General features: G+C 43.3%; 1 protein-coding gene and 1 pseudogene across 3 annotated transcripts; both read right to left on the reverse strand.

Annotated features, from left to right (window-relative positions):
• Window positions 1-4,466: 4,466 nt before the first annotated feature.
• Window positions 4,467-9,736, reverse strand: LOC100192906 (LOC100382013-like pseudogene; annotated as a pseudogene). The gene is made up of 9 exons (NR_153423.1): window positions 9,345-9,736; window positions 8,704-8,879; window positions 7,567-8,030; window positions 7,448-7,495; window positions 7,195-7,347; window positions 6,964-7,011; window positions 6,308-6,418; window positions 4,813-5,382; window positions 4,467-4,687 (listed from the first exon to the last, which is right to left on the reverse strand). The product of NR_153423.1 is annotated as a protein-like pseudogene (transcript).
• A 537-nt stretch (window positions 9,737-10,273) lies between these two features.
• On the reverse strand, window positions 10,274-19,122 carry LOC100273515 (uncharacterized). 2 transcript variants are annotated; one of them, XM_008669303.4, is made up of 6 exons: window positions 18,494-19,122; window positions 18,102-18,357; window positions 14,479-15,167; window positions 14,272-14,358; window positions 10,915-11,892; window positions 10,274-10,760 (listed from the first exon to the last, which is right to left on the reverse strand). In XM_008669303.4, the coding sequence occupies exons 2-6, from the start codon at window positions 18,193-18,195 to the stop codon at window positions 10,710-10,712; spliced, it is 1,899 nt and encodes a 632-aa protein (XP_008667525.2). In that variant the 5' UTR covers window positions 18,196-18,357; window positions 18,494-19,122; the 3' UTR covers window positions 10,274-10,709. The 2 variants fall into 2 exon arrangements, with proteins under 2 accessions (XP_008667525.2, NP_001347192.1); NM_001360263.1 differs by having other exon boundaries at window positions 10,276-10,760; window positions 18,102-18,342; window positions 18,494-18,978.
• Window positions 19,123-21,993: the final 2,871 nt, after the last annotated feature.

The following is a 21,993-nucleotide window of genomic DNA, read 5'->3' on the forward strand; positions in this document are numbered from 1 at the left end:
ATCATAATTTGAGCAATCTTCCTCACTCATTTGGGTAAACATCTTCATATCCCCGGTCATGTGTTGAGTACATCCACTATCCAACACCCAATGATTCCCTCCCGCCTTGTAGTTTACCTACAAAAGGAAATCAATCTCTTTTAGGTACCCAAACTTGCTTGGGTCCTTGGATGTTAGTGACCAAGGTCTTTGGCACCCAAATAGCTTTCTTTTTGTTTCCAACAATTGAAGTACCAACAAATTTAGCATGAACACCTTTTGCATTATGAGAAAGAACATAACAATGCTCAAAACAAGTGGAGGATACATGTTTGAACTTGGGACAATTTTTCTTAACATGTCCCTTTTTGTGACACTTGTGACACACTTTGTCACATTCTTTCACAAACAATGTCTTTTGCTTTACAAAAGCATTCTTTCCTTTCTTGGGAACATATCCAAGACCTTCACGGTTAAGAGAGCATCGTTGACTTCCCAATATGAAATCCAATTTCTTCTTACCACCATATGCCTTTTCTAGATCATGAGTTAGAGTATTTATTCTATCCACTAACACTTCATTCTCAACAATAATTTTTGATTCATCAAGAGCAATATTATCATTGAGAGAAATTTTGCATTTATCACAAATAGAGTTAGTAGGTAGTGGTTCACTTGTAAGACTATCAAGTAAGTCACAAGTGACTCCAACATCCTTAGTGACCACCTCAACTTCATGCACAATAGATGACTTTTGAGCATCCGCAAGCTTCTCACAATTTTCTTTGAGGTCATTGTGAGAGGTCTTGAGCTCCTCAAAAGACACTTGGAGGTTTTTATACAATTCCTTCAAGGCCTTAAATTTTTCTTTTTCTTTGTGCATGTAGTCATCGGCCTCACCTAACATTCTAACAAGATCATCATATGAATAGCCATCATCATCAACATCATCGATATCATCATCATCATTTATATCATTTAAATCGGTGATGATTTTTACCTTAGCATCTCCCTTTGCCATGAGGCAATGGGGGGATGAGAAGAGTGAGGGAGCTTCCTTGATGGCAATTCCGGCATTAAGCTTGGATGAGGTGTCATCATCATCATCATCCGAGCTATCATCCGAGTCCCATTCAACTAAGTAGGCTTTGCCATCTTTCTTCTTGTTATAGTATTTCTTTTTCTTCTTGTCACTTTCATCTTTGCCCTTCTTCTTCTTGCTTGGACAATTCATGGCAATGTGACCGGGTTCCCCACACTCAAAACATTTTCTATCATTGAAAGCATTTCTTCTAGATGTTTGACCTCTTCTAGGTTGACCTCTTTTCATCTTCATGAATTTATTGAATTTCCTTACAAATAAAGCCATGTCACCATCACTTTCACTTTCATTTTCTTCATCATTGCTATCTTCCTTTTCAATTGCCTTTGAGGCCTTGGCTTTGAGAGCAATAGATTCATTTTTCACCTTCTTTGCCAAACTTAAAGCATCGGCTTGTGACTTCTTAAATATATCTTGAGTGAGAATTTCTCCCAATACTTCGGTTGGAGAGGTTGTAGATAGATCACTCCTTACTAGCATTGTCACAATAGTCTCATATTTCTCCGGAAGTGATCTAAGGAACTTGTGTGTGAAATCCACATCCGGTACATTAAAACCAAGTCCCTTGAGTTCATTTACAATCTCATTCAATCGATTGAACATATCGGATACACTCTCATCTTCTTTCATAATAAATTGCTCAAACTTCCCTTTGCACACATATAGTTTGGCACTCTTCACAATTGTAGTTCCTTCATGAATTTCCATTAGTTTTACCCAAATCTCATGAGCGGTTGTGAGATTCTTGATACGATTGAACTCATTTATATCAAGAGCATCATAAAAGACATTCATGGCTTGATCATTTGTGAGGATATTCTCATTATCACTAACGGATGGTTCATCTTCCTTCAATACAACAAATCCATCTCTAACAATTGGCCAAATTTTTCCACCCATTGCTCTAAGATGCATTGACATTCTTATTTTCCAATAATCATAATTGTTTCCATCAAAGTGCGGTGGCTTCCCAATGTGCACATTGTTGTTACTAGCCATTTTGTCCCACTCCGGGATGATTAGATCCACAAACAATGGAGTCCTCGGCTCTGATACCACTTGTAGGATCTAGGACACCGGCTAGAGGGGGGGTGAATAGACGGTTTTGACTAAAAACAACAATACTAAGTAAATTTAATCAATACAATAAGAGGAATAAATTTACTAGTGTCAATAAGTAAACAATGTATGAAAGACAACTACGGAGATTGAATACTTGAAGAACAATAAGCAAAACACTAATCAATTGCAAGGCAATAAGTAATGCTAGAAGGAATAGACACCGAAATTTATCCCGTGGTATCGGTGATTTGCCGATCACCCCTAATCCACGTTGAGGTGGACTTCAAGCTCTCACTTGCTCCTCTATCAAGACACGACTTGATCTTTGAGCCAAGTGGACAAGAAATCACTCAATACCTCGATTCCACTAATGTCACCTTTGCCGCTCCGGCGAGGTAGGCGCGAACCCCTCACAATCAACACCGCGGCTTCTCCACAATCTTCTTGGAGAGCTCGACGGAGACAATCACCCGAGCCGTCTAGGAGGCGGCAACCTCCAAGAGTAACAAGCCAACGACGCTTGCTCGGTGTACCACCTAGTGCCTCAAGAATCACCAAATGATGCAAATGCACTAGGAACCCTCAATCTCTCACTAGAATGCAATCTCAAGCAAAGAGTGTGAGAGAGTGAGTTGGAGGATCACAAATGAGCTCAATGTGTGCAAGGAATAGCCAAGAGAGGTCTCACACACGAGCTACCCTTCTATTTATAGTCCCCCATCTAAAACCAACCGTTATGTGCAAAAGGGGGCAGTTCTGCGCACACGCGGACCGTCCGCGCCCTAGGGCCGGACGGTCCGCCGTACACCATAACGGCTATAAAGACCGTTGAAACATGTCAGAGCAGACTCAAAAGGTGGGTCCGGACAGTCCGCCCCTCAAGGCCGGACCGTCCGCGACCTGGCAATTTCAAACATCCGAGCCTCGGATCAAACGGAGTTAACACACGCGGACCGTCCGGCTATAAATCCCGGACCGTCCGCGACCTGAGACAGTACTGTCCGGACTGGTCCCCCGGACCGTCCGTAGTACAAATCTATAAAAACACACAGTCCCTGTCCAAAAACGAGTTAGACACATGCGGACCATCCGCGCCTTACAGGCGGACCGTCCGCCTATAATTCAGGGACTGACCCGAAGCCACCTTCCTCTGGTCAGGACTGCGGACGGTCCGGCCCTAAGGCCCGGACTGTCCGCAGTGCAAAAGAACACAGAGTCAACACAAATGGTCAAACCTCGGACCCTCTGGAGGATCGCGGACGGTCCGCCCCCAAGGGCCGGACAGTCCGCGCGACCAAGACTTCTCAAATTTCAAACATGCTTTTGAATGAACTTTTAACTCACGAAATGAGAAGCGTTGTTAGTCCTTATGCAAATGCAACTACTTGATGCTCTATGAGGCACTAAGTTTTACACAGATCTAAGTCATTGACCCCTCTTAATAGTACGGCTATCTAGCCTACTAATCCGGTCAGGTATCTTCTCTAAACTCCTCAAGACCGGCAAAAGTAAAACCTATATTATACCTTTGCCTTCATCTGATCCACAACCAATGCGTATGACTCTTCAACATTTCCTGTTCTATGCGGTCCAACCCTGCATTCTTATTTCTCCAAGAATCGTTAGTCCACAAGTAGTTGTCATTAATTACCAAAACATTACCAAAGGGGCCTAGATGATTCACAGGTTGTGGGTCTCGAACTCTCGCAACCGCTTTACAACCCGCTCCGGTGAAGGTGATGGCGGGCACATCCACCGGTCCTGTCGTGGCGCTAGTGGTTGTTGTGGCGTTGCCGCAGCGTTGCTGGGGTCGGCGCCGAGATCGCCACCGGTCCGGCTAATACTCTCAGGGTCAAGTGTGGCTCGACCGTCCTTGCTGCGGCGCTTCTTGGCATGGCGGTGTCCATATTGATGCGTAGCACGCAGAAGGAGGCGTGCGACGGCATCAGCACCTCATCGACGAGAGCCGCCGTTCAAAGACCGAATGATGAAGATGAGAAGAGTAAAAAAGAGATCTTTGTTGATCAACATGTACCTATGGTTTTCCTCCTCCCTGTTCTTGCCTCCTGTTAAACTTTCTCGTCGGTGTTCTTTCTTGGCCCTCAGTTCTTGCCTCCAGTAAAACCTCGTCTGAGAATTGTTGTTTGGTCGTTGCCTTTTTTCCTCTTTGGAGAAGTGAGTGGCTGATAGCGTGTTTAGAGTAAAACCGAAACGGGTGAAAGTGGATGAGTCGAATGTCTCTGTTTCTTTATTGGTTTATATATATACTAGGTGAGTGCCCGTGCGTTGCAACGGAGCGCAAACTATTCGTTAAAATATTAGCCAACAATGATTATAGTAAGAAAAACAACACATAATTTATAATCAGCATCATAGTCCTCTGCAGAGACAATGTTTGAGAGAGCTCATGCTAACAAGACAAAAAATCTAAAAGATAATTATTTATACGCGGATGTTCTTCTAATAGTATTTCACATGTCCTATGTAATGAAAACCATCAAAACATGTACCATCAAGAGCGTCGCCTGATGACCAGGAAGGCACCTGAGAAAAAGGGGTGGTACATGTTTTCCACAAATTAGGAAGGCACCTGAGAAAAAGGGGTGGTACATGTCTCTGTATATAATCTGAAAGAAATGTGGTGCTAAGGCAGGAACGAATGAACTAACCTGATATTGCTCCCCTCCGTCTAAGGGCATGTTCGGTTCTACCCCAATCCATATGGATTGAGGGTGATTGAGGGGGATTCAATCCCTAGTAAGTCAAAATCCCCTTCAATCCGTATCAATCCCCTCCAATCCATATGGATTGAAAATAACCGAATAAGCCCTAAAGGACATTCGGCTTTGATCCAAGCTTCATATACTTCATCCTGCCGCGCCAAGAACTGACCCAAGAACAAGCGAGAGAATCCTCCTAGCTCTTCCTCCTCCCCCTCCACCAATCACCACAAAACGAGATGAAGGGAGGAGCAGCACAACAACCCCACAGACAGCGCTTAACCAATCCGTCAAGAAAGTACCAGCCCAATGGAAAGGACAGAACCAACAACTGGCAATAAAGATCCAGTAGGCCAAACTGTCCCCTTATCCCAGTGGCGAAGCCCCCACCAAATCGGGTCGACAACCAAACCCCTCCTCTAGACGAGTAAACTACTCGGGCAACCGCACCAAGATCTGGTTCACAACGTTTAGAAGCCAGGACCGGGAGCGCCTCCTCTTCCTCGGTAGCACCTGCATCTGCATGCAGAGCACAAGGGCAGCATCTCGTGGTGAGGAGACAGTGGGAATAATTGGCGGCTCGGTGTTGGGAGACCATGGGAACAAGCGCCGGTGAGGGGAGGAATCTTAGCTCGTTAGTTCTGCGAGCAGTCACATGAATGGATGGATGCCGAAATTGGTGTGTTGTTTTAGGCACATATAGGCAGTCAAACCATGACTAAAGAAATGCAAGCCACAGACCAGTGGTTCTGGACACTTTTTTATATAAAAAAAGAGAGAAACTTATTGACAGAGAAACATTTCCAGTGGCTCGATCACTTGATGTCCAGCCAGTTGCCAGCCTCCTCACCATTGAGGAAGTTTGCAACTTATTTTCAGTTAACATAATCTGAAAGAGGTGGTGCATGAAAGAAATGCGGTGAAGCACCTGGTCTGTGGCTTGCAATTCTTTAGTCACGGTTTCAAGTTTAGCTTGAAGTAGCAAGTTGAAGATAATTTCAGGTTCAGCTGTAGGACACTGTAATGTCTCAAGTAGGCTATGAAAAACTGCAACCTGGAACTGTAAAAATGAAGAGATGCAAACTGAACTGCAACCTTTGAGGGCATGTTCAGTTAGGTGGTCGTGTCTTTACTGTCATACAAGTGACCTTCCATAAGTACACAAGGTAGACCAAGTGCAGGTTTGTGGATCAAACTCCTTAACTGTCATAAAATGCACATAATTAATAATAACTAAGACACTAATAAATAAATAGCAAAAGATGAGTGAAATATTAGCCTAACCACTAAGACTTATGCAGGTTTTCTAGTATGTCCTGCAAGACATAGGATCTTATTTCCCCATTGAATATGAAAGATATTAAAGCCAGATGCAAATACACTATACAATTATATGCTAACAAACTGGAATAAGACTCGAGTGAAAAGAGCTTTTGGTGATTACCAGTGAATGACCAGCACTTGCTGAAAATGAAACTGCTCCAGCTAATTCGGATGGTTCTGCTTGTGATTTAGCTTCTAGCTTTGACCATGACAAAGTTTTGAAGTCCAAAACCTTTAATCAAAAAAAGGATTCCCGATGTTAAGATCTATGATGCTATGTAAACGCAGCAGATATCGCCAGCATTTTTTAAACCAAATGTGAAGGTAAACAACAATAATGTAGTGAAAACAGTTAGATTCAGAACTTAATGTAGTGAAAACAGTTAGATTAAGATCATCTAAAATCTCTATCTAGCCAATCTACAACAGTGTAACCCCATTTTATCTATGCATTTTATAGACACAAAATTAGTTGCAGACTTGAATCAAGCAATGAATAGATCGAATCGGGCAAAAAACGGGCAAGAAATGGACACTTCACAACCAGGAGAACAAATGGTTCAAACTTGTGTGGTTATTTCTTATAAGTCAAAGGGTCAATGAGTGTAAAAATTATCAAGAGAGAAAGATGGCAGAAAACGGGCAAGAAAGCATAAACGAACTAATTTAGCCAGGTACAAATAGATTTTCATTTTACCACTGATCCGAGTATACCAATAATCAAGAAAAACTTGTGTGGTACTGCTATGAGTTCGAATGAAGAGACGGGAAAATTACCTAGGAGAGCGTCGAGAAGCCATGGATTGAACAGATGCATGTATACAGCTAGCAAGAAATGGGAACTAATCAGTAAAAATGTATTTAACTCATGGAACAGGGAGACACACTAACCAGGCTGCACACAAGTGTTGCACTTTGTTCCAAGATATTCTAAATAAAAAGAACCAAGTGAACTAAAATGATTTGACAAGAACAAAAGAGATACTACGCTTGGAAAGAAAATGGTACCTAGCCAATTGTGCTGCATCCGCTCCATGACGTGGCACGTGGACATTGACGCCATTGGAGCAGAGCAAGGAGCCGGAGAAGGTGCGCCACTCCTTGCGTGCGCCGTGGGCTCCATCTACGGTGAGGTGGCCCTCGCCTCTCCTGGCCATCCATCTGTGCAACAACAAATAAAAACTAATTATACCATAGCTTCATAAGACAATAAAACGTTCATTGTATGATCTCAAGAATTGTGGAGTTGTTGTTCTCTCACCACTATCTCTCTGTTCCTTTTTATTCCCACCAAGTGTTAAGAACAAATCTGCGTCAAGGATAAAAGGAGTTTATGAAATTCAGCAAACTTACATATTTTGGACGCAAAGGAGAACATACTTTCTTGGGCCAAATCACAGATGCAAAGTTGTCATTCACCAATTGTGTGCATGTCTTCTGCTTCCTGACGCAATGTCGCCTCAATTGACACCTACTACAGGTTGTTGTTCCTAGCTGTCGCCGGCCAGTGGCCACAACCCAACACACCTAATCCCCAGTCGACAAGAAGCAAGTGAGCCATCCAACGAGAACCGAATGGCAAAAATGCACTCACAAAAATGGGAGTATTATATTGTTGCCCAAGGGCATCTCCTCCAACAGCCATCTAAACTCCAGGAGTGGCATGGATGAATGCTGGGCTCGACGGCGCTGGAGACCAAGATGCAGGATTTACTGATCTACATCCTATTACAAAGCAGGATGTTGCTCGACACTCTTTACAACCGCAGTAGTGTAGTCCAAGCAAGGTTGCCAGCTGAGCTCATTTCAGCAAGCAAAAGTAGGCCCTTTCCTTTAGGTAAACCCTTCAATGCGAGAACACAATAGTTACTATGAGAAATGCAATATATTAGATATTAGAACACAATAGTTACTATGAGAAATGCAATATATTAGATATTAGCAGTTGTAGCATGGACTATTCTCTTTAACTCAGTAATTGCAAAAGGCTTACGTATATATGTCATAAAGTACCTTCAACTTCAAGCCATCTACAATCCCAGTTCTAGGAACTATGTGAGCATTAATAATATCAGCCCAGTCTAAGATGCGGATTATACCACTGAACCAGAGCAAAAAAGGTCTAAGTATATCACATGAATGTATGAGAAGAAAAATAAAGATAAATAGTTATAATTCTTTATCTCACCCTTCAGATTGCATAGTTATTGGGTTCCAATGTTAGCAAACTTGAAAATTAAGAATCAGTGCAGTACATAATAGTAAGTTATGCACTAACAAGATGCAGAGTATAACTTCAGCAATTGAAACATTAATAACCAAAACAACTCTAGTAAATAATAAAATAAAATCAAACTAAAGAACCAAGTAGATTGGCTTGGTATAGGGATTTTTCTTTTCAGTAATGCACAAGCTCTAGACGACCACTTGCGGCTGGAATTGAAATCAGGAAATGACTCGGGGTCATGGTTCAGAGTTCAAGAGCGTCGTTTGGGGTTTTATACAGACCATGCTTACCTTGTCCCAGATGTAGATGTGGATGGTCCCAGAGTTGTGGCCAGCGGGAAAAGCCTGAGCGAAGGCGAGTAGATGCGGCTGGATTTCCCTAGTGCTACCCGCATCGCCGTCACAGGATGCGCTCCACTTCCTCCTCCTCCTCACCATCTAGTTCCCCCATCGCTGATGAGAAGGTTCTGCACTTTTTTGTTCTCACATTCAGAAGAGCTGCAGCAGGAAAATAGAAGCTGCCATGGAAACAGACATACAGGTACCCTCTTCTAATCAATCAAAATAGGCAATTTGCATTGAATCCATCCTCAGCTCTCCTCAAAACACTGTACATGACTGACCACCATCACCCGGACACACACTGGAACCCCTTGCACACCGCCGGCCAGGCCACGAATAGCACGAGGCAGAGTGGTAGACGACGGTGTCGACGGCGATGATGACCTTCACGTGCCGCATCCACAGCGACCGCGACAACTGCTGCCTCCGCAGCCTGGACTGGTGCTCGTCCTCACAGCCCCCGCCCCCGCCGACGACGACGACAGCTTGTCCCTGGACCGCCGCTTCTCCTTCCTGCTCCCACGACCGAGAGATGGCCTTCCCCAAATCCAACCACAAAGACAAAGAGCCAGGACCCAAATCGTTCGTACCTGCTGGAGGTGGGCCTGGGAGATCTCGCGCTCGCGGCTGGCGCTCTGCAAGAACTGGAGCTCAGCGATGAGATGCTCGCGCTCGATGGAGAGCTCCTCGGCCTGCGCGTACGCCTATGCAAGGACGAGGAGCTCAGCAGAGTGGATCGCGCCCTTCCATGGAACGCTGAGGTCGGGGTCGCACTGCGCCGTCCCATGGATATCCGAGGTGAGTGAGGCTGTCACGGCGGAGGTGGCAGGGCATAGGGTGAGCGAAGGACAAGGGCGGGGCACACACGGAGGGGGGGCGCACGTAAGGAAGGAAGGCGATGGCACGGATGGCGGCCTCGGTGCGTGGGGAAGGAAGGTGATGGTGGCCTCGGCGCGCGCGTGGGGAATGAAGGTTATGGCGCGGGTGGCGGCCTCGGCGCGCGCGTGGGGAAGGAAGGTGATGGCGCGGATGGCGGCCTCGGCGCGTGGGGAAGGAAGGTGATGGCGACGATTGCACAGATGGCGGCCGAGGCGCGTGGGGGCGGGCGGTGATGGCACAGTGGCGGCCGAGGCGCGTGGGGAAGGGCAGTGACTGCGCGATGGTGAATGGCATAGGTCAGTGTGGCGGGGGCATGTTGAGGCATGTGCACGCCCTCGTTATGCTCTTATAGAGTAGTATAATAGATACATATCCAAAATACAAACCCACATCTGTTGGGTAGAGAACGTGCAGCGACCATGTCCCTGGGTCCAGCAACCGCCAGAGCAGTTAATAAGTGCTTATCTCTCTTAACACAAATGAAGTGAACAAAAGTAGAGAACCTTTCATGGGGGAGCTTCTTATCACAATATACGAATGTGTTGGTTCGGTGAGCAACTCAAGCTGCTATCATTTCGACAGTCATCTATTTAAGTGTTAAGCTCGATCGTTCTCTTTAAAGATCGCAAATAAAGCAAGATTAAAGACCAAGGCAATCCCTGTGCACCTTTTTCATGTTAAGCTGGATCATTCTTTTTTCCCTTTTTTCCAAAAAAGAAAACATAGCGGCGAAAAGTAAGAGACAACCTATTCTTCTTTGAGAGCAACGCACACCTATGTGCCTCCAACACCAGACAAGACTTCCATTTGGTGTATTCCTTCTGGGAAAATGAGGAAGAGAAACCCTAAAACCTCTTCTCAATGGGGGAAAATTGTCAGCTCTACCAGGAAACCTTCCCCCACAATGCTGAACAAGCATTAACAAAAACAAAACTCTCCATTTGCTAAGCTAGAGACAATCATTATCTGATCGGTTGCCCGGAAGGTACCAAAAGTCCAAAACCCAGCTCCCTCCACGCGGCCCACATCTTCTCAGCATGGTGACGCACAGTGACGTTGCTCCATTGATTCGGCGATCAGCCCCTGCATTCCTGAAGCTTCTGCTGCAGCCTGACGTTCTGCCTTACCTACAAAAAATAAAAGAGAGGGGGATACATCATCGCTTCAGTAAATATGCACTACGAAGTACCACATCAACTATGAGATTCAGGGCCTCCTAAACTCAATATGGCATAACAATAAATTTTGGTCGATAGATCAGAGAACGTATCAAACACTTACACAATCAGCAATCTCCTCCTGCTGAAGAGGCTGAACCTCTTCATTCTCATCCCAGCCCATAGATCTCAGGAGGTTCAACTCTTCCTCCCCACCTGCCCCTATGGACTCGAACTCTTGAGCAGGACAGGGATTCTCCTCCCTTGCATCAATGTGCTGTAACACTTGAGCAGGATTGGCTTCCTCCAACAGCAATCTTGCTTCATTGTCAACAGAATTGGGCATCACAGAACCATCATTTACATAAACAGGTACAACAATATCAACATTGTCTTCCTGGGGCTTCTTGGAAGATATATCTTGTGTGCCAAGTACTGGTGAAGAGCTGGAACCCTTGTCGTCAACTTGAATCCCCAGAGATCCCTCATCTAAAACGTCATGAGATTCTGAAGGTGGAATAATTTCCTCATTGTCCGACAAGTGTCGCTGTGATCCCTCACAAGAATTTGCTTCTTCACAGGAACTGTTCCCATTTTCAATAAACTTGAAAGGCAAATCAAGATTAGAGTTCTGCTGATCATCAGTCAGGCTAGATGGAGACTCAATAGCAGCGCTTGAACCATTTACAGACTTACTTCGCAACAACTCAAAAAATTTGTACTTGTCTTTTGCACTTGCTTTTCTGTCTGCAAATGAACCTTGCAGAGGATGCAAAGAACGGCCATTAGTACCAACCTTAAGCTTTGGGTTGACAATAGACTTTCTCATAGGTTCCATTGAAGAAGATCGACCCAAAACAGGGCTCACAGGATTGTTGCTGGTGATGTCTTTGGCAGCAGTATTTACAGTACCATTCTGCTCACGGCTAAGGACTTGAAGGCTGCCTGATTGAGATTGCTTTACGAGCTCAGTTTTGACTGGAGTGCGAACAGAGTTGCTAGATGGCTGTATTGACAGCTGTGGAGCAACCTTGATAGGTCCATTAGACTCTCCAGCTCTTGCACCTTTGGATTTTAATAACTTATCCAAGGAAATAGATGCCTGTAAGTAATTTGAATGAATTAGTTCAAACCAACATTACACTATTCAGGAAAAGAGAGCATTACTTGACAGATATGTGAAACAAACAAAGAAACACAGATATTCACTCAAACATAGTTATATTCTGCATGTGAGTGAAGATAGGAAAAATATTAACATTCCAATGCCGATGGTGAAGTAAAATAAGGAACAGACAAATAAGCAATAATATTGACCAACTGTTTAAATTTTTTACTTTGGCCTAATCTATGTCAGAATCATTTAGACAAGTGATATAGGCTTTGTTTCAACTTCTGGCCAGATTCTGGTCATCGGAATTGGCTTCTAGCAGCCAAATGCTTCGCTTCTCAGTCTAATGCTTCGCTTCTCAGTCTGCTTCTGTGAAAGTCGCCCAAATCAACGTGAATGCAAAATCCGTCAATTTGTCGCGACAGGAGGAATCAGCCGCTTTCTATACCCTAAACCGTGCAGATCCCTTCGTCTTCATTCGTATGCAAGCCCCGCGATATCCGGATTCTCGTGACAACTAGATTATCCAAAAATCCATATTCTCATAAAAACTCTTTAGAAGAAAAAAAACTACAGGCTATTGATAGCACACAAAAAATTTACAGCTACAGGCTATTGATAGCACAAAAAAAGATGGAAACAAGATCCTGCTTCAGATAAGTTCCTTTCGTAAGACTTGGATCCTGCTCCAAATTAGCTCGTTTCATAAGATTTTGATGAATTATAGACTAGGTGAAATAGTCATAATAAGTAGCTACGAGATGAATTATAGCCAGATTAGACTAGGTGGAATAATCACAGATGCTTGTAGAAAAAGATCGCAGTTTCTGAAAATAGTAATAATATAAGCTCAAAGCACAAAAACATTGCTTTAATCAAGAGTAGCAGCTGAAACTGAAACTAAGTACTAGGCTTGTTTCTTGTGTTTATTGCAATACAACATACATAATTTCACCACTCAAACTTTTCAAATGTTAGCTACTTGGAGCCAACAAAAATGCTGCAAGCACAACACAAAGTCCATGTGAAGATTGACTGAGTAACATGAGTTGCGATTTATCAATAATCAGGAACACACATGTTGCAAAATCTATCTCTGGTCTCCCTTGTGACCTTCAATTGTCCGAGTCAAATTGGCAAACCAGTCTTAACACAGTTCGATGACCTAATGCAACAGCTGAACAGACAAAAACTTTCTATTTGATAAAAATGATTGATGAAGAATGTGCCTTGCAAAATAGTCGGTATGAAATCTAGCAAATTTAAATAACAGATGCCATAAAATATTTAGGGTTTTATATTTTGAAAACAGGAAAAATTACATAGATTCAATTCCAAACATGTCTGTTTAAACAACCAGGCAACCAGTTCTCCAGCAACTTCGTCTGTATAAGTCACTGATAAAAAGACAGCTCTGAGCGCTCCTAAGGTAATTGTCAACAACTATGTCATAGGTGAACTAAGGGCCTGTTTGTTTACCCCCAAGATTATATAATCTGGATTAAATAATCCTAAGAGGCAAACAAACAGTCCAGCTTATTTGCCTAGATTATATAATCTAACCCCTTGGATTATGATAATCCATAAGCAAGTGAGGAGGTGCTTATTTCAGATTATTTTTTTCCCACTTCCCCACTACCCTTTCAAGTTTCCTAGAAATTACCCACCATTGCCATTATAATCCACCGAATCGTTTTTGCGCCTAGTACTAGTCAATTTGGGGATGAAGAAGGTGACATGAATGCCTTCCGTGATAATATTGCTAATGCAATATTTGCCAATGTCAATTGAACTTTTTTTTCATATATGAGTTTCAACCTAGTACAAATATAGAGGGCATTCTTGTCTTTCTCATACAAAAGAATCCTATTAACAACTCAAATAATCTGGGTAAACAAACAGGACTACTGAGATTATATAATCCAGATTATATATTCTGGATTATATAATCCTCCAAAAATAATCCAGATTATATAATCCATGGGGGTAAACAAACAGGCCCTAAAGACTAAATAATACATTGGGTAATCTTAGTTCAAAAATAGAAACATCGAGCAATAAAACAGGCCCTATGATCGTTAACAAATAGCATAGACAAAATATGGTCACATGATAGTAAGCTGCATAACTTGATATTCCGATGTGTAGACATACAATCAAATGCTAAATAAAAAAGAGAGGTGTTAAAAGTTCAAGAATTCTTTGCACATAACTGAACTGCTTGAATTATTTGTGCTTTCTTCAAAAGGTCATAATAATGACCAAACAAGATGGAAAGAGACTAATGAGATTATAACATGTCTATCAAGCGGCATGCACGCACAGATATTAAGCATTCATTGGGACAAAGGCAATAAAAAGGGCACTCACAGATATTTTGTTTGACGATGGTGTTAGAGGTCTTAAAATGCACTGCCTCATAGTTCTTTCTTCAATCTTCTGAGCATCAATTGATAACTGAACAAAAAGAACAATCAATATAGCACAAAAAAGCCATAAACGATATTCAAAACAAGAAAAAGAAATGAAATGCAAACAGAGAAACATAAACCTCATAGTCTCATACTGATTAACTACCTGAGGTGTGGTACAAATATTTAACGGTGACTGCATCACTGTTTCAGCCATGCTTAACGCACTCCCAGAGTTGGACACTTCAATCGGTTTACTAGAACCAGCGGGTGATGAGGAAGAGGAAACAGAGTTAATGTTTGGATCTACTAAGGCAGGTACTTCTGCAAGCACTGAATTCCAGCCATCAGATACTACCAATGGTATGTTCTGAATTGGCGTGCTAATTCCAGGAGACGGAACTCGACCTATGTCTTGCTTTCCATTTTTGTCCTCAGAACCAAGGTGTGGAAATTCCCGCTCAAAGGAGATGACACCATTATCTTTTTTAGATACATTACCATTGTCTAAACTTACTCCTGCCCGATTTGGTATGGCCACCTTTGAACGAGTACGGTTAAGCCTGTCCTTTTCAGATCTGCATGAGCTAAAGGACTCAAAGCCATCACGTAAAGGATCATCTGGTTGAACCAACCTACTCTCCCGTTCACGAAAATCCAAGTCCTTTTCTTGTATCCTATCCTTGCTGTGCTTTCCAAAATTACCATAGCCTCTTGATTTCCCTGTACCATCGCGATCATTCCTCCTTGAACCACTAGAGCTTGAACCCCTCCGAGACGAGGACTGTTGGGAGCTCCGATCACGATCTCGTCCCGATGAACGGTTTCTTGATGAAGCACCCCTGCCGTGATCATCTAAAATCAACCAATAAAGAGTGTTTCTGAGTACATAATGCCAAAGAGAAGTTCAAGATGTGCCGATGCAGATTAGTGTCACTGACAAATAAAGAACAATTCATGTACATAGATGAAAATTGTGAACCAAGTATTACCAAACTATTAAATAGTTTACTGCCGCGTTGAAACTTGAAAACAATATTTGGTAAGAACAAGACATGTCGTAAACTACATAAAGAGTTCTCCTTACGCACAAGGACGAAAGATTAAATAAGCAAAAAAGGAGAATTACTTTTTAATCTGTACAAAAATATAAAGATATAATCATTATACTATGATCACCAATAAGCAGCCAAGTCACAAGCAGCAAAATAAATGCACAGGCACATGAGGATGAAGCTCAAACAACACACTAATTATAACTGAAAGGGTGTGCACTCAACTGCCCCAGAACCCATTATTTCAACTTGTACCCAGAAACAATTGAGTCTTCTGCATCCTTACAACAAGACAATTGATCACTCCTAATAAATTTGAAGCACATCTCCAAGCAAACAGACTCCAAATTTTAGCCTCACTTCATGCAGCCAGATCCAAGCCAGTGGTGCCAAGAAAGCAACATATCTGCTGTAATTGGCTAATTGATCATATCATTTACATAAACCATGAGATGGTGGCAAACTTGCTTAGTTAATTATGAATTGTTTTTAATCCAAATGGTCACCATTTGCTTTGTGTTGCAGGTGGAAAATCAAGGCGCCAGACCTAGAATTCCCTAATCTCCTTTGTTTCTACAACTATACACCAATCACCCTGGCTTCTAAGGCTGCCTCCAGCAAGGTTCGGTAAACAACCCTGAACGCTAAATTTAGCGTTTCAATCGCCCGCACAGTTCGAGCGAACGCTAAATGTAGAGTGTTGCTGTTCCACCGCTATCCGTCCCCACGCTCGAGTTTGTCTCCCACCATGGCGCGCTGCTGCTGGCGATAGCGTGCTGACGACCGCACGCTCGCGACGACCAGCGCGCGCTCGGCCAGCAGCATCCCCCTTCGTCGCATGATAACGTCAATGATGCTGGTATAGCGGGCGCTGCAGCCGGCGATCGCATGCTCGCCTCCGCATCCATGCGCTCACCACTACCACGACCTCCGCGTGCTCGGCCAGCAACATCCACTTCATCGGCGGAAGAACTCCGACAATGCTAGTATGGCGGACATGGGCAGGAGCTGGGCAGGATTGACATCCATGTCGGACAACGACGACATCACATACTCCTATGTTCTTGCCTCCAGTACTCACGTCCTGACGCTGCAGCTAGGCATCTTCTACACACTTCCGGCAAACCTCCGTTGCTTGAACCACCATGGCGCTTGGCCATGGGCGTCAAAAAAGCAACTCCCCAAGCAATGCAGTCCACTCGTTCGACGAATTGTTTGAGAAGGAAAATAGAGACACGAACACGAACTATGTATATACGTGTGTAATACGAATTTATTTTACAAAATATAGTCGAATAACATTTTCATCAGTAAATAAGGATTAGTAATGTAGATTACATAATATAATTATTTTAATTAGTCCATAATTCAATTTCGACAGCACATTAATGGTTTTTTGTTTGCATGGCCGACAAGTAAAAAATTCAATACAAATGTCTGGTTGTTTGGTTAAATATGAATGAATACTAATTCCACCATTAAATGAATATATAGTGTAGCATATTCGATTTTTTATAAGCGACCAGTTAACAAAACAATGTATATTGTGAAATTTGGTAACACTATAGATATATAGAACCGAATTTAGAGAATGTTGCTAGAGATGATGAAAATATATAGGATGGAATCTTTTAGAGTGTTATAAAGGACAGAGAATATTCCTTTAGAGGATGAAATTTAGGGGTCGTTGCTGGAGACAGCCTAATCTTGCACTGCTCGACTTCTACCCATACACACAGCACTTAAAGATTGATTGAAAGCCGTTTAGGGCCTCCATCCTAAGCTGGTCCATACTGTATTTTTGTAGATGAGCAAACTCAGCAGGCATGTCTAACCCACCTACAAAACTTCTCTTAGCTCCCAATGAAACATTGATTTCACGGAGTAAATGTAGTTGCATATATAATGGGGCACTACATGATACGAGTATATGGCAGGCAAGAATATAAGCAGAAAACCCAAATACAGAAAGCACAGGATGATTATCTTGCAGGCAACTGATGTGATTTACACCACTGATGGTTGGAGCTCAAGTGTGTTCTCACAGCCGCAGAATCATGTGTATCAACTGTTCCTAACCCTTGCTCACACCAAGGTAGAGGTTGATGGCTTGCCACTACCCGCACCACAAAGGCATCACCAAAACAGGGCTAACAAACAAGCAAAAAAACAATGCTTGGAACCACCTCCAAGCTTATACGAAGACCCCATTTACTCCAAACAGAAAATTTTCCTTACAAACAACCCCAAACTTCATAATAGTCAGTACAGTTACATTATCATAGAAAACTGATAAACTTCAGTTTCTTAATATACAGGGCAAGGCTGATATCCAAAGCAATGACTCCCTAAGAGCTCCCTCAAAAGTTACCATAGTTAGCAAAACTTATGAGATAACATGGACCACCACAAACCGTCCTGATTTACATGCAGCATAATAAGTAGAACACTTCACATGTAAATATCGCTGATATACCGCAATGACAGATTAAAACAATGCATAAACGGAAAGCTTGCTTTAAAAGATTCTACCATGCACAAAAGAGGCGCCACTTGGCATGTAAAAATCTAGGCACCAGTGGGATAACTGCACTCTAATATTATCCAGTGTCACCATAAATCTATCTGTTGCAAATTCTTGACGTAACATCCATAAATGTAAACTGCAATGAATCGCACACAAATGCTATCCATAGCCATAAACAGACAGTAGGGATTTAGATGACAAGCTCACCTGCGCGGGGCGAAGTCACCGGCTTATGGGTCGTGGCAGGTACTGTGGGCCGCAGCAGCCATTCTGGCTTCAACGAGGGCTCACTTCGCTCCATGCCCACGACAAAATCAACAGTGTCCACCAATTCAGTCCACCACCACCAGGGGCGGACTTAGCGTGGGGCATGGGAGTTCAGTTGAACCCCCTAAAAATCGGGGATATAAAAACTCCTCGTGCACTTCTATAGATTGGTATTCCGCGCCTAAAGGATAAAAAACTAATCAGGCCATGCACGGATTAGATTGTATTAGCAGACTATCACGTCGAGAACAAATCCGTAGGTACATGAAACCAAAGGAAATACTTTGAACAATCCAGAAATCCTTTGAACAATCCAAGCTAGGGTTACTCACCACCGAACGAAGAAACGAAGAGGAATCGATCCACGCCCGGGTGGATCTCCACCCCGCGCCACTCCAGTACAAGCAGAGCGCGGGGGCGGCGATGAAGAGGAGAGCGCCGCCTCTGAACGAGAGTGAATTTCCGCGGGAGGAGCCCCGGCCTCTCGGGCGGAAGAAGGTCCTCGATGACGGGTCGGTCGCGCCAATCTGTGGAGGCAGTAGAGCGGAGAGAGCGAGAGCGAGACGAAACCCTCGGGTGGAAATCCGCGGCCGCGGCTGTCGCAGGGAGGAGGCGGCGGCGGCGAGCACGGAGGATTGAGGGATTTCAGCGGGGATCTGAGGGATTCGTGACGGGTTCGGGGGAGCGCCTAGGAGACGAACGGATTTGGAGCGCTGGATTTCGGACGGGATTTTTCCTTGCCTGGGAAATTTCTGTGCCTCCGGTGGGTTTGTGAATTTCGTGGGTAGGGCGCGTGTGTGTGGTGGAGTACTTGTCTGTCTCGGCGAGGGGAGAGAAACCCTAAAAGCAGACCGTGGCTTCCAGCGCCCGCCCCTCCGATCCGGCCCTCCCTCCGATCCTCTTGACGACGGTTTGGTTTCTGGTGGTCCATTCCATTTGGGTTTATCTCTTCGTCGTCTCGGCAGCGGACGCGTTGTACTTTTTTTTTTTGTACATTATTAGTTTTAGATGGATGATATAGTCTATATCTATATTTCTTTTAAAAACCTTAACATTATTATATTTTCTTAAAAAGAGATGTTTGTACAGTGTTGACATAATAATGTGTACATATATTGAAACAGGGCAATGAAATATCATTTATAGGATCCATAAATAAAACCGGTCATATTATGTTGCTTTGCTACCTAGACATGCAAAAACAGTTTTTTTCTTAATTATACTAGGTGAGTGATTATGCGTTACAACGAAAACATATAATACAACGATAAATTATGTACAAATGTGTGTTAGACTATTACGAGAAAAGATTTTGTAATCCATTTGTGATGCTAACCATACAAAAAAATTGTCATTTTAATCTAGTTATTTCACCACCGCATTGCAACCATCAGTACCATACGGACTTCTATATATAATTTTAATAATACCATATCAATTGCATTATTTAAATTTTATAAATGACTGGCCACACGAGGAGGAGCGTCGACGAGGACCAAGAGGTCGGAGTCCCGCCAAGCCAAGACTTAGGGCCTGTTTGTTTACCCCCCAGATTATATAATCTGGATTAAATAATCCTAAACAGTCCAGCTTATTTGCCTAGATTATATAATCTAACCCCTTGGATTATGATAATTCATAAGCAAGTGAGGAGGTGCTTATTTCAGATTATTTTTTTCTCACTTCCCCACTACCCTTTCAAGTTTCCTAGAAATTACCCACCATTGTCATTATAATCCACCGAATCGTTTTTGCGTCTAGTACTAGTCAATTTGGGGATGAAGAAGGTGACATGAATGCATTCCGTGATAATATTGCTAATGCAATATTTGCTAATGTCAATTGAACTTTTTTTCGTATATGAGTTTCAACCTAGTACAAATATAGAGGGCATTCTTGTCTTTCTCATACAAAAGAATCCTATTAACAACTCAAATAATCTGGATAAACAAACAGGACTACCGAGATTATATAATCCAGATTATATAATCCTCCAAAAATAATCCAGATTATATAATCCATGGGGGTAAACAAACAGGCCCTTAGTTAGGACTCCACCTCTCAGCTTCTAAAGCTCCACTTCCACCCCGATAAGAGATCTGAGATCCTCTCCTCCCTCTCTCGACTGTTGTAACCGTTACTACAAGTTTGATCATCAATAGTGCCAGTAGTGCAAGCCACCAATGATTGATGTAAGGATGTTCTGCCCGAACCAGTATAAAATCTTGTGTCCTCCACACACATCCTCTGGAGCCCGAAACGCGCAAAATAAATTTACTTGTCGGAACGAGATACAAAACACCGACAGTTGGCGCGCTAGGTAGGGGCCTTGCACGTTTCGCAACGAGATCATCCAAGCTCCGGATGGCAAGCCACGACGACAACAGACCTCCCGGAACGGTGATCCATTTTAAGGAGCCTTATCTTCTCCTTCATCGGCAAAGTAGAAGCCATTAGGGCCCCGGAAGCCCGATCCCACTGCTTAGGAGAGCAAAGGCCGGTGGTGACCCCTGCATCAACATCAGCCTAGAAAGTGGCATGGTCAGGGTGGTGCCCTGCCAACTAACTTTGTTTGAAGGCCCCAACACTACATCGAGGCCCTTAACGCCCTCAACCTCAACCCGCGTGAGCGGTGTCGAGAGCCCATGATTGAAATCAGAAAGGTCGCTAGATGCGACGCTTCCGGTGAAGGCCTGTAAAGCCAAGCACGAGGGAGGCTCACCATGGTCAAAGCGTGTCGAACGCCCCACGAATCATATCATTGTTAACCAACAATATTCAAATGGTCGACCGTGTTCTGGTTTCGAGCTCATTTAAAGGGGGAAGGCACTCTCGAGGCGCTCTCCTCGATCAGTACCCTGGGCACGAATGAATGCAACCACCTTGTCCACACCCACATGAAGGTTATAGACCTCTAGCTCTAACTCTAAAACGACACAAAACAATCAAAGAGATAGAGAGAGAGAGGAATAAAAAAACTAAAATAGAGTTCACCCAGTCACCACCTACCTGCGACGCGATGATCTGTCCACTTCAGGAAACACAAAGACTGGCCCCCTAGCCATCGGCAACCTCGAGCGCAGTGTTGGTGGCGGCTTGGCTCTCCCAAAAGTCCGAGGAGGTCTACGATGAGAGAGTCGACATCCCACTTTGGCTGAAGGACATCCTGAAGTCTTTCACCTGCCCCGTCGAGATCACTTGGTTGCGCAAGGAAGAAAATGGGACAAGTGCCATCACAAGAATCTAGGAAGGAAGAGCCCATACCCGGAGTCAATCATCTTTTGACGGAGAGGGCACAACACCATGGGTGCTCTTCCGTCAGTCGCTTGCCTGGGTAGATAAGGGATCACAGAGGAATCTTCCTAAAGAGGGTAAAGGCAAGGCCCAACAAAACCGCTTGAGGGAGCTACTTTTCCTACTTCATTCTTATAGGTTTTAAGTTGAACGTTTAATTGAACAATTTTATCATTAACCTTTGCAATAGTAGAGGCATGATCTTTGCATTTAGTACAATTTGAAACATGCTCCAAAGAAGAAATAGAGGCATTCAACTTTTTTAATTCTAGCATTTAAATCATTATTTGCATTTTTAGGCTAGAAATATTAGCATGACATGAAGATAAATCACACACAAGCCTTTCATTAATCTCTAATTCTAAAAAAGAATTTTAAATTTATACAACTTTATCATGTCCCTCATAAAGCAAATCCTCTTGCTTTTCTAGCAACATATCCTTTTCATTAAGGGCACAAAACAATTCATTAATTTTATCTGCTTTAGATCTATCAAGGCCCTTAAAAAGTTTGTTATAATCTACATCATCATCAGATT

Source organism: Zea mays, chromosome 2 (assembly GCF_902167145.1).
Source record: "Zea mays cultivar B73 chromosome 2, Zm-B73-REFERENCE-NAM-5.0, whole genome shotgun sequence".
NCBI classification, from domain to species: domain Eukaryota; kingdom Viridiplantae; phylum Streptophyta; class Magnoliopsida; order Poales; family Poaceae; genus Zea; species Zea mays.

Coding starts and splice junctions, on each gene's coding strand:
- LOC100273515 (XM_008669303.4), bottom strand. CDS start 18,195: ATGGAGCGAAGTGAGCCCTCGTTGAAGCCAGAATGGCTGCTGCGGCCC. Junction 14,359..14,478: donor ATATTTGTACCACACCTCAG/GTAGTTAATCAG, acceptor CTTTTTGTTCAG/TTATCAATTGATGCTCAGAA. Junction 11,893..14,271: donor CATCGTCAAACAAAATATCT/GTGAGTGCCCTT, acceptor AATTACTTACAG/GCATCTATTTCCTTGGATAA.